At 38.2% G+C, this 12989-nt stretch overlaps 1 protein-coding gene across 2 annotated transcripts in view; it reads left to right on the top strand.

Moving 5' to 3' along the window:
• TDRD3 (tudor domain containing 3) overlaps window positions 1-12989 on the top strand; it is a 204400-nt gene that overhangs the window by 57434 nt on the left and 133977 nt on the right. For both annotated transcript variants that reach the window (XM_069068618.1, XM_069068617.1), the window contains exon 4: window positions 3500-3660. In XM_069068618.1, the coding sequence (XP_068924719.1) occupies window positions 3500-3660 (161 nt within the window). The remainder of the gene's footprint in view (window positions 1-3499; window positions 3661-12989) is intronic.

The following is a 12989-nucleotide window of genomic DNA, read 5'->3' as shown; positions in this document are numbered from 1 at the left end:
GTCTATGGAGTTGGAAGGGACCATTGGTGGTCATTCCATCCAACTTCCCACATATTACAAGTTAAAATAAGTCTCTAGGGCAGTGCAGGAGTGAAAGAAAATAACTCATCTCCTCCTGGGTCTGGGAGAGCCCTTTTGTCCAGTCATCTAAGAAGTAAGAGCTACCTGAGGTGGCTAGGGACGTTAGATTGGCATTCAGGCTGTCTGGAAGTATGTAGGTCCAGAGGACAGCACAATAAAGGCATGTATTCTATCAGTATTTTCCGCTCAAAATCATCCAGTGGTTCCAATTACCCCCCTGTCTGTGAGATGAATATCTTCATGGTTACTTGAAAGAGATACACTAGAATGGAAACTCCTTAGAGGAAAAGGGCTGCATCTTTCATATGATCCATTAGCACAAGTGACTCTTCTCATGCTTCTCTTGCTTCTTGTATCTGAATGTCAAATTTTCTATTCAGCTCTGTTTTTTTTCATCAAAAATGCTTGAAAGTCCTCTATTCCACTGAATAACCATATTTTCCCCTGAAACATGATACTCAGTTTTGCTGGGTAGGTGACTCTTGGTTTTAATCCCAGCTCCTTTGACCTCCGGAATATCATATTCCAAGCCCTTCGATCCCTCAGTGTAGAAGCTGCCAGATCCTGGATTGTCCTGATTGTGTTTCCACAATATTCAAATTGTTTCTTCCTAGCTGCTTGTAATATTCTCTCCTTAATCTGGGAATTCCAGAACCTGGCTATAATATTCCTAGGAGTTTTCTTTTTGTGATCTTTTTTAGGAGGTGATTGGTGGATTCTTTCAACCTCTATTTTGCCTTCTGGTTCTAAAACATCAGGGCAATTTTCTTTGAGAACTTCCTGGAGGATGATTTCTAGGTTCGTATTTTGATCATGGCTTTCAGGCAGTCCAATAATTTTTAAATTATCTCTCCTGGATCTATTTTCCAGGTCAGTGGTTTTTCCCATGAGATATTTCACATTGCCTTCTATTCTTTCATTTGTTTGGATCTCTTTAACAGCATCTTGACTTCTCATAAAGTCATTAGCTTCCATTTGCTCCAATCTATTTCTGAAGCCATGATTCCTCCTCATTGAGCTTTTGAGATTCTTTTTCCATCTGGCAAATTCAGCTTTCATTGCCTTTTTGAGCCTCTTTTGCCATTTGAGTCAGTCTATTTTTTAAGGTGTTATTTTCCTCAGTCAGGCTGTTGACTCTCATTTTGTAATTTTCTTGCATCGTTCTCATTTCTCTTCCCAATTTTTCCTCTACTTCTCTTATCTGCTTCTTAAGGTCCTCTATGGCTTGTAACCAGCTCGTGTATCCCTTCGAAACTTTTGGTGCGGGAGTTCTGACTTCACTGTCTTCCTCCTGTTCCATACTTTGCTCCTTTTTGTCCCCCAAATAGGAGTCTAATGTTGGAATCTTCTGTCTGCTTTGTTTCCTTTGCCTGATCATGTCACCCTTCAGTCACTTGACCCCTGGGCTTTATGCCGCAGTAGGACTCTGCCACCAGACAGGGGAGCTTTCATCCCAAATGCTGGGGTTTTCTCAGCTGCCAGAGTTATTAGATGGGTGCCCTCTCTGAGGCCTCCACATGCTCTGGCAAGCTGGACACACACCCCAGGACCTCCACCCTAGACTGCAGTCCAGATCCAATCAGGTTAAAGCAAGAGCAATTACCCCTTAGACTGGTACTTGGTCCCCCTACACTCTGCAGGCCAGGAGCTGAAGCTGCCATGTGGTGCTGGCTGGCTGTGCCTGGTGTCTCAGTGGCTTCTCTCCCTGGGGGCAAAAGCCATGCACTCCCACTTACTGGGTCCCAAAGTCCAGACTGTACTGACCTCTCACTTTGTCCTTCACATCTATGTGTTGATAAATTTGGAAACGGCTACAGCTGCTGCTGATCTGGAGTCCCTCCCGCCAGGTGGCTGGTCAGACCCCCGTGGGCTGGTGGGGGTAAAACCTCCAGCCCACGGGGGCTTGGGCTCGGCAGCTGGAGTGCTGCGCTGGCCGATTCCTGCCGGCCTGCCAGGCTGTCCTCAGCAGGAGGTTAGCTTCTCTGTGTCATTTTGTGGGTCCTGTAGCTCCAAAGTTTGTTTAGAGTCCCCTTTTTACACGGATTGGGGAAGGTGGAAGCCAGAGCCGGGGAAGTCCTGCTTCTGCTCCGCCATCTTGACTCCGCCCCCGGATAAGAAAATTTTTAAAAATGACTAGAACAAATTTCTCATGTTTAACTTTATTCTTTTCTTCAAACTAGCAACAGTTTAGAGGTAATTTATTCTACTAAAATTATATATTTTAAAAATTTGAATTTTTTCTTTTTAAGTTAAAAAGTAGATGCTATATAAAATTACTTGTTTTCTTCTCTCTTTGGATATTTTCTCTAACCCTGAATTGGTAGCTAAATAGACATTTCCTTGGGAGACATAATATTAATGTATTGTGAGAAAGGCCATTTGTAAAATTTTGGGACTTACTTAGAGGATCATTAAAATAAATTAGTTAATCATTTCACATTACTTTTGTTATTTGTTGAAGTTGTAAATTAATTTGTGATACACAGGAGCAAAGGGAGTACAAAAAGGAATAATAAAGAGATTAAGAATAATAATGATAGAACACTTTATGTCAACATACTTAAAAGGTATACTATCTTATAATACTGATGAAAAAGTACTTTTTTTAGAGAGGATCCTTCCATTTTGGGATAAAAAATTTTTTTTCCAAAGAAACAAAACAAATTTTACTCTCATTTCCCAAATATTATATTATCTTGTTTCATAAATACTTAGTTAGAAAACCAGTTACTGCGTTAATTTTATTTTATTTTTTGGTTTGACAGAAATGGTTGGCTTATGAGAAAGTAAATTTCTTTCTCACTCCAGCTCAAGAAATGCAAAACTAAATTTAAAAACATTTATAAATACATATTTCTATGAATACACTATTGCTCAGATAAATTCAACTCAAGAAAAGTTGAAATTCTTAGCTAACAGAGAGTAGTATTCTTCAGTTTTACCAGAAGAGGGTGTGTTTAGATCTTTGTGTGTTCTGAGCAAAAGCATCTTTACAAATATCTGTACTACTACAAAGCTCTTTGAAAGCAAAAAGTGCATTAGAAACCACAATTTCACATAATAACTAAATATTAGAAATAAAAAATTTGCAGTATTGAATTCTAAAATCTGTTAATACCTTTTCATCCAACACTAGAACTTTCGTCCCAAAGATTTTATTCCTCTTATTCCTTTCTAAAAATAGAATTGGACTCACATATGCTTGAGAAAGATACCTGTTTTTTTAAAAGACTTTTTCAAGAAGAATTTCTCTTAAAACATGAAACTACCAAACTACAACTGATGTCTCTAATTTCAGATTTATCTCTAATTAATTGGATTTCAACTGTGTGGTACTCAAAAATGTTACTAAAGAAAAAAAAATCACTAAAAATTAGCATAGCGTTATTAAAAAGTGATTCTTCCTTTTTCTTTACAGCTTGAAGGCCCATGTGTTCTACAGATTCAAAAAATCCGCAATGTTGCTGCCCCAAAGGATAATGAAGAGTCTCAAGTTGCACCAAGGATGCTGCGCTTGCAGATGACTGATGGCCATATAAGTTGCACAGCAGTAGAATTTAATTATATGTCAAAAATTAGGTGAATTACATTTGTAAATTTCTTTTTTGAGTTTTTAAAGTTGATGTTAGATTTCTGGAATTTGAAGGCTTTGGGATTACACAGAAGCCTCATGCCTATATGTCATGAATCTTCAAGTAAAGATTGGAATTATTCTCCCCACACTTGTGGGAAGAATAAATAATATCACCAAAAATCTGAAATTAATAATATCTTAAGAGATAGAAAAATACTGGTTACTTATCTGTTGTTTCTGAAGCTTCTGTCTATAGTTAGACTAGACTTGGTAGAGAAGTTTTTATGTGCAAAATGGACTGCTTTTTAGGAGTTTTAGAAGATATTTCTTTGAGCTTAGAGAATGAGCTTTTGAAAAAATCAAGTGCTTTTGCTCCCTTCAGAAAATATTTGTAATTGTGCTAGGGATTTTGATGGTTATATATAGGAACTAATGGTGATTAAATTTTGCTTTAGAATTAATAGCACAAACAGAAGTTTTAGGTGCCCCTGTATGAAAACGCTAACTCTTTAATATAATCATAACTATTAGACTTCTAGATAGGATTGAATTGCCACTGATAGCTCTTGACCCAGTATATTGGAGATAGCATGATATATTGTAAAGAGTACTAGGAGTAACTAGACATATTTTTTTTTTTTGCCTTTATGGAGGGCAATTGGGGTTAAGTAACATGCCCAAGGTTACACGGCTAGTTTTTTGGTGTGGGTGTTAAGTGTCTGAGGCTGGAACCGAACTCAGGTCCTCCTGACTCCGGGGCTGGCGCTTTACTCACTGCGCCACCTAGCCAGCCTAACTAGACATATTTTCAAGTCCTGGTTCTGTCATACATGTCACCTTGGTCAAGTCATTTCACATTAGGGTCTAATTTATTCAATCAACAATTAATAAACTTGAAATACCTACTATGAGCTGGGTACTGTGCTGAGTGCTGACCATACAAAAAGAGGCAAAAGACAATCTTTGTCCTCAAGGAGCTTGCAATCTAATGGGGGGAGACAACAGGCAAACCGATATATACAAAGCAAACTATATGTGATAAATAGGAAATAAAGGATGGAAAGCATTAGAAATAAGGCGGGCTAGGGAAGGCCTCCTGTAAAGGCTGGGATTTTAGTTGGGACTTAAAGGAAGCCAGGAAGGTGAGTAGTTGGAGTGGAGGAGGGAGAGTGTTCTAGGAATGGGGGCCAGCCAGAGAAAATTCCCTGAGCCAAGAGATAGAATGTTTTGTTTGTGTAATACCTAAGAAGCCAGTGTCACTGGATCAGAGAGTATGAGGTGTAAGAAGACTAGAAAGGTGGGAGGAGGCTAGGTTATGAAGGGCTTTGTATGCCAAAAAGAGCATTTTGTATTTGTTCCTTGAGGCAATAGAAAGCCATAGGAGTTTATTGAGTAGGGTGGTGACAAGATTGGACCTGCATTTTAGGAAAATCACTTTAGTGGCTGAATGAGGATGGATTGGAGTGGGGAGATAATTAAGGCAGGCTGACCTGCCATTAGGCTATTGCAGTAATCCAGAGCAGGGTGATAAGGGCCTGCACCAGAGTGGTGACCGTGTCAAAGCAGAAAAGCTGTCACATTCAAGACATATTGCAAAGGTGAAATCTGTAGTCTTGGACAGTGTTTGGATATGGGGCTTTGAGAGATGGTGAAGACTCTTAGCTTGTAAGCCTAAGGGATTGGGAAGATGGTGTTGCACTCTACAGTAATAGGCAAAGTAGGAGGCTAGGAGGATTTAGAGGGAAAGATAATAAATTCAGTTTTGAACATTTTGAGTTTAAGATATCTCCTGGATATCCAATTGAAGATATTTTAAAGGCACTTGAAGATGAGAGATTGGTGGTTAGCAGAGACTTTAGGGAAGGTTGATAGATTTGAGAATTATGGACAAGGAGATGGTTATGAAGTCCATGAGAGTTGGTTAGATTACCAAGTGAAGTAGTATAGAAAGGAGGGCGCAGGAGAGAATTCTGAGGGATAACTGTTGTTAGAGAGCATGATCTGTAGGAGGATCCAGCAAAGGAGACAGAGAAAGAGTGGCCAGATAGGAGGAGAACCAGGTAAGAGTGGTGTCCTGAAAACCTCGATGAAGAGAGTATAGAGGAGAGTGATCAACAGTGTCAAAAACTGCAAAGAGATCAAGGAAAACTGAGAAAAGGCCATTGGGTTTGGCAATTAAGAGATCATTAGTAGCTTTGGGAGAATCATGGGAGGTTTGAGAAGGGCTGAAAATGTTTGGAAGAACTGCTGTGGAATCTGTAGTAGCAAATGGATAAAGGAGGTATAGTGGGATTAACCATCAGCAGTGGGGGCCCAGTTAAGGTTATATAATATAAATTTGAAATGGACCTGGTTAGAATGGCAATTGTGTAATTAATTGTGTAGTTTTCTCCATCTTCCTTTTAGCAGTATGTGTGTAGATGTGAATGGTAGGAATGATCCACCCCTGAAATTTGACTGGGTATAATTGGTGAGATAAGGGGGCTTACCAAGGCGTTCATCAAGGAATCAAGATGGGGAGAAGAGGAAAGAGTTTCTAGTATAGGGGAGATAGCCTGGGAGAGAATTGAGGGGCCAAGGGATTGGAGGTCATGGTAAGGATGGAAGAGTAGGATTGTAAAAGGGTAGGCAGAGGGAGAGATGAAATAGATTGATTGGATAAGGGAATTTCAGAATTTTTGCACTTAATGGTGTTATGTTTGTGGATGTTGGCAAGGTCAAGGGTTCTCCTTATGTATGGCTCAGGTGGGTTGGAGGGGTAGCTCATTAGAGAAGAATAGGTTGAGGGACTGAATAGTTAGGATATTTGAGGGAGATCCATATGTATGTTGAAATTTCTTAGATGATGACAGGAGTTGATAAGAGATATTGCAAGCCAGGTATTGAACTCATTGAGGAAGAAAGGGGAGTCTGTAGACAACAGCTACTAGGATTTTGGTGGATGATAAATATGAATTACGTGAACCTCAAAGGAAGAAAGGTTATTCAATGATGGAGTAAGGCAATTTGAAGCAAAGAGTATTTCAGCTCCTCTGCACTGACCAGTGAGTCAAAGAGTGTTAGTGAAGGTGCAGTCAGTACTGGAAAGGGTGGCCAGTAGTCTTGTCAGCAAGGGAAAAGCAGATTTCAGTAAGAGCTAGTAGATGGAAAAAGTAGAGGAATAGACTTGATATGAAACAAAGTTTGTTGCCTGTGGAACAGGCATTTGAGAGGGTACAATGGAAGGGCTGGGTGGAGTTAGGATGAAAGTTTGGGGTGGGAGGATTGGGGAGGAGGGGAATGAGAAATTGGGTGGTAGGGGGTATAGAATGAGGTTTGGATGATGATCTGCAGAAGTTCAGAGTCACTGGGATGTGATGGGTATGACTAAGTATGAGAATGTTCATTTTTGAGTGGAGAGTGGCACTCATGTACTTTCAAAAGACAAACCCAGCAGAATATGGGAGACTTGGAGTCAAAGGGCCAGTATTCTTCTTTGCACTGAAGGTTCTCCATTATCCCACTTGGGAGATTGTACTGGCAGCAGGAGGTGGCAGATGCCTTATGCAGGTACAGATGGAAGTGGTTGCTTTGAGGCATATGAAAGAAGCCCAGCCTGGCCCCTCAGCCTGCAACCTTTCCTCAGGAGACATGCTGGGCCCAGCTAGAGGGTAAAGGAGGAGGGCATCAGAGGTCTGAGGTGTGAGATCTTGTCACCTGAGGAAGCTGGCTGTGAGGTGGCAGCAGAAAGTTTGACTCTGAAAATCTTTTTATTCTGTTTATCTCTAATGATTTCTGGTTCCATGTACCTAGTGTCCTCTTCAGGATTTAAAAAATCCTTTTGATCTAGTGTATTTTCATAGATAATAATATAATTAGACTGGCATGTGAGATTCTAAGATTATTATCAATTCGAAGGTCATTTTTCTCGTTCCAGCTTAGCTGGAAGCATCCAACCATGCCAGCTTGGAACTGAGCCAAGTACTGCAGAGTACAGGGAAGATAGCTCCTTCATGAACATGTATTTCCTTTGACTAGCCCTGTGACTCATCTTTGCAGAGCAGTTTCCCACCTTATTCTGTGGTGTATAATTGTCCTTTAAGTAACACTGATGAGTGATACCTTAGATCCTTGACCAACTGCTGTCTGCACTTCTTGATAAGACAGGGGTGTCCCTTGTATATCTAGAAGAAAAAGCTCTTTAAATAGGTTTCCTAACCCTTAGAACTTATTTTCCTTTCTTTACAGAGTATCATCCCTACCACATACCTGTGCTTGGGGTCTAAAAGTTTCTCTCACTACTTTTATTTCTCTTCTTCATTAAGGCTCACAGAATCCTAATTAAAGAATATCAGATTTGAAAAGGATCTGCAAGTTATCTAGTTCAACCTATATCTGAAGAGAAATTCTTTTCTACAGCATCCCCCAACAAGTCTTTCCTTGAAGACTGCCAGTGATGGGGAACTGTCTACATCCTGAAGGATCCTATTCCGCTTTTGTACATATCTCATTGTTAGAAAGTTTGTTCCTACATCAAGCCTAATTCTGTCCTTGCAGTTTCCATCTATTTCCCTTATTTCTCTCCCTTTGCAGTAGGTAGAACAAATTTTAATCTTTCCTTCTTCATGAGACCACTTAAGATATTTGAAAATAGGCATCTTCTTTCCTCTAAGACTTCACTTCTCTGGACTGAATAAATCTAGTTCCGGTATTTTTCTCTTGTCTTGTTTTAGAGGAATCAGATGAGTCAGGGGATAGAGAAGTGGACTTGAAGTCTGGAAGACCTGAGCTTCTGATTTATCAGTTGATATGTTAGTATTCCATGAGTTTAAATTTTTAATGTGGGAATTTAGTCCACCAATGCAAATTTTGACTTCTCTATGACTTAGTAAATGAATTTTAGGGAGATGCCTGAGGCTCACAAATGTTAAATATTTGACCAGGATCTCACAGCTACTAAAGTTAGAGATATGTTTTGAACCCAGGTGTCCTTAATTCCAAGTCCAGTTTTCTCTATCCATTATGCCTTGTTGTCTTGGTCATTTTAGTTACCTGGTCAAAAAAAGGAAATAAAGTTCGTTTAGCCTGACCTAATCTTGATGAAATCATGCTGGATTTTTTTCTGATCATATCTTCCTTTTCTAGATAGTTGCTAACCATACTTCCAGTAATATGTTTCAGAGTTTTGCAAGAGGTCAGATTCAGTGTTGCAGGCCCTGTTCTCTTACTTTTTTTTTTTTAATTAGCACTTTTTTCCTGTCTTGGAGTATATCTTCTTTTCTCCATGACCTTTAATAGATAGATCTCTGTCTAGATATATAGATACTGTCTCATCACACACACTTTAGTTCATTTGAGATTGTAGTCTTGAGTTCAGTTATGGGAAGTTAAATGATCTCATACTGTTATCCTATTTATTTTGGTTATCTCTTCTTTTTTAGCCATAATTTTTGCTTCTGTCCAGTCCAAATTGGATCATTGTTTCTCTTCGGCAGAGAAAACAATCAGAATAAGAATTTGGAAGCTCTTCTTTGCTTTGTTAGGTGTCATTGTTCATCTACTCTACTTGCTGGTCTTGTCCCTTTATTGATCCTTCTGTTTTCTTCAAGTTGGCTAAAAAACTCTTGTGTTTAACTTGCCTCATCAGCCTAAAGTCATTGTCAACTTCAGGACTCTTGTCATTATTCTTATAGGATTATGTTCTTTATTCATCTTATATTACCTGTTCTTCCATCTTCTTTGCATATCTTTTAAAAATCCATGTCATTTAGTGAGTTCCCTTTGTATTACTACAGATCTCTTTAGACAGCTTTTTTTTTCTGTATTTGAATTGTTTTTCTTTATTTCCTCAGAATTTCATCCTTGAGAGCTTCATTGAGCTGACACTTTGTTAGAATTTTAGTCTGGGTCTCTAGTCATCTTTCCTTTGAAATTCTTGTATTATTTATTTCCTAGACTATTTATATTGGCAGTTAGCATTGTATTTTAGTTAGGCATGCCTTATCTCCTGTAACCCTGGGCAAGTAATTTGTCCTCTATCTGCTTCAGTTTCCTCAACTGTTAAAATGGGAATAATCATTATACCTGCCTCACAGGTTGGTTGTTAGGATCAAATAAGAATATTTGTAAAGTTTTTGGCACAGTGCCTGGCACATAGTAGGAACTTAATAAATACTTGTCCCCTTCATATCCATTATAAGCTCATAGAAGTCATTGTGTCTATGTGAATATGTTTTTCCCAAAAAACCTAGTATGGTACCTTGTGTGCTGTTTAGCAAATATTTACTGAGTTAATAAAGTGAGCCTTCCTCCTTATTGCCTCTTGTCTCTAACTCAAAGAGGCAATGGGATAATTATAGGAATACCAGATCTGAAGATTTGGAATGGTTTTCATAAAAGTGCTGCTAATTATGATGAGCAGATCTTTTCATAGTTCTATGCTCTGTGGATCCAACAAAAAATGATTAGAACAGGTATTTGCCTAGTACAAAAGTGTACTTTTCTCTTTCAGCTGTTTGGACCGTCTGAGTTAAATTCATGAATCTTTTCTCTATATTCTTTATTTGGGGAATCTGTACTGATATAACCACCAAAGTTAGGTCTAGGGATTTGGGGGGGGGGTGATTTTAGTTTCTCTAAGCATCCCATCTTTTTATTAAGTAGATTTTACATAGACATATATGTATGTGTGTGTATTCAAACACATATGTATATGTTTATTCATTCCAGAAAGCAATTTGTAATTATGCTAAAGAAATCCATACCCTTCAAACTAGATATAACACTGCTAGGCATACCCCAAGGAAGTTAGTGTTAAAAAATAAAGGTAGAGGGGCAGCCAGGTGGCGCAGTGAGTAAGAGCACCGGCCCCAGAGTCAGGATGACCTGGGATCAAATTTGGGCTCAGATACTTAGCACCCACCCAGAAACACCTGGCCATGTAACCTTGAGCAAGTTACTTAACCCCAATTGCTTAAAAAAATAATAAAAAATAAAATAAAGGTAGGAGACCATCGATTTGGAACACTGTATAATGTTAGACTTGGATGATGTCTTGGTTAGTTTTGCTGAACTTTTTATTTCTTTTTTTACTCTTTGTTATAGGGGATAGCTCTCTGGGAGGGAGAGAAGGGAGAAATGTATTTGGAAAAGGTGTCAATAATATTAAAAAAAAAGTCCACAAACAGCTTTCCAGATCTTTTCTATCTTTCAGCTTTTAGTTTAACCTTTGTTTCAGTTTCATTTAAATCCTCTCAGGGTGATACTTAGCCACTTCCTCTCTTTTTCAGCAGTTGATGTTGTCTGCTGTAGAGTATTGCTTATGAAAGCCTGCTTATTCCCTACAAATTGCCTTTAAGAATTACTTCTATGTGTGTTATTTTAATAAATATTTTTATAGATGAGAAAGTAGGTTTATACTGTTGATGTTCTCTTGTGATTAGTTGAGTCTCTTGCCAAGTTTTTTTCCTATGTGTTTCTTTCCACTTCAAGTTTTCCCTTCTAATCAAGTGTTTGCTGACTAAGTCACTTTTTAGCTATATTTGATCTCCTTTTTAGGCAATTAATTCATATTAGATAAGCTTCTGAATGACTTTTGGAAAGACAGTGTGGTATAATTTCAAAATGTTGTTCAGCTATTTAACTATATTTTAGTTCTGTTTCTAAGGAAGCATGACATAGTAGATTTGAGAACTGGCTTCAGAATCTGAAAGACTTACATCTTTCTAAATAATACCTGTGACACATACTGGTTATGGCTCTTACCAATTCAGTTAACCTGTCAGTGTCCCAGGCAACTCTTCTAAGACTATAGGTACTTGCAAAGAAGGTTCCAAGATGCATTGATAGAGAGGTAGTTTCTCACTTGGAGCTTCCTATATGGATGAACTCACAGGCCTAGTTTTTTAAAAAAGAGACTGTATAAAATTTCCATAATTAATGTTGTTTTGTATATTTATATTGAATTTTTCTATATCACATTTTCTTTATTAATTACTCATTTAAATAGACCAAATTTAAGTTTTTTTTAAAAATTGTATTTTGTTTTTAAATTTTGTATTAAATGTGATCTTTTGATTTCCAACTAGTCACTGGTATGACTTTGCAGAGATAGCTGATTTAAGAATAACTGCCATGTGAATTGAGTCTGTTGTTTTTTGTTAGCCTCATATTTTACTGAGAAAATGGAGACCATTTAATTGTGAGCTCCCTTTTTGTACTTTCTGTGCATCTCAAAAGTCCTTCACATCTTTCCTTATTCTTTCTTCTTTTCCTCTTATCTTTGATAAGACTTACCCTTCTTTTCATCAGTGCTAACCCTTCCAAAGGTACCATGGATCCCATCCCCTACTGTATTCTCCTGTGGAGAAACCTCACAATTATCCCTTTTCTTTCTTTCATCTTTAATATTTTCCTAATCTTCTGCCTCTGTTGCATATAAGCATATCCTTGTCTCTGTGCTCCTGAAAAATCTCTCACTAGACTTTACCATACTACCAGTCCTACATTTTCTCAAAGCAAAATTCCTAGAAGAAGAAGGTGTCTGTATCTCTTACCTTCACTACCTCTGCCCTCATACATTTTTTAAACTCTTTGCAATTGTCTTTGCTCTTCATTATTCAACTGATTCACCTTTCTTCAAAATTGCCAGTTATCTTTTTGGTATCAAATCCGATGGCCTTTCTCAGTGCTCATTCCTTTCAGTTTTTCCAGTTGTATTGAATTGGATACTGTTTGGCCAGTGGCGTCAAACTTAGAAACGGAGTATCACCAACATTAATGTAGTTAATGCTCTTGTTGTTTGCTTAGTCCTACTTACTTCATTCTGCATCAGTTCATATAGCTCTTTCCATGCTTTTCTATATTCATAACATATATAATTTCGTACAATTCAGTAATATTCCATTACATTCTAGTGCCAAAACTTTCCTCATTTTTCAGTAAAAACACTGAGACCATTGATTGAGTTCTCTGTCTCCTCTCTTCTTCACCTCATATCACTTGTATGCAACCATCTCCTCCAACCCTCTTTCATATGAAGATGTGACCCTTGTCTTTCCTTACTCTCTAACTCATCTTAAGCCTCTGCCTACCATTTACTTCCCTGCTGTTTACAAAATTGCTCATGTCTTCCCATCCTTGAAAAACCCTCTTTTGAACTAGCCGACATCCCACCTGCACCCCTGCTCCCCAACCCTTTGTTATTGTCGGTCATATCTCTCCTTCCTTTTGTGGTTGAAACTCTTTGAGAACCATTCTGTAATTGATGCCCCCATTTCTTTCCAATTTTAACTCTCTACAATATGGCTTCCAACCTCATTATTCAACTGAAACTGCTGTCCCCAAAGTTGTCAAT

The sequence above is a fragment of the Petaurus breviceps genome, unplaced genomic scaffold (assembly GCF_028583685.1).
Source record: "Petaurus breviceps papuanus isolate PSGF00001 unplaced genomic scaffold, PetGlider_PUasm1.0 90769, whole genome shotgun sequence".
Classification (NCBI taxonomy): domain Eukaryota; kingdom Metazoa; phylum Chordata; class Mammalia; order Diprotodontia; family Petauridae; genus Petaurus; species Petaurus breviceps.
Note: the sequence above shows the minus strand (reverse complement) of the source record. Positions and strands in the feature narration are given on the sequence as shown.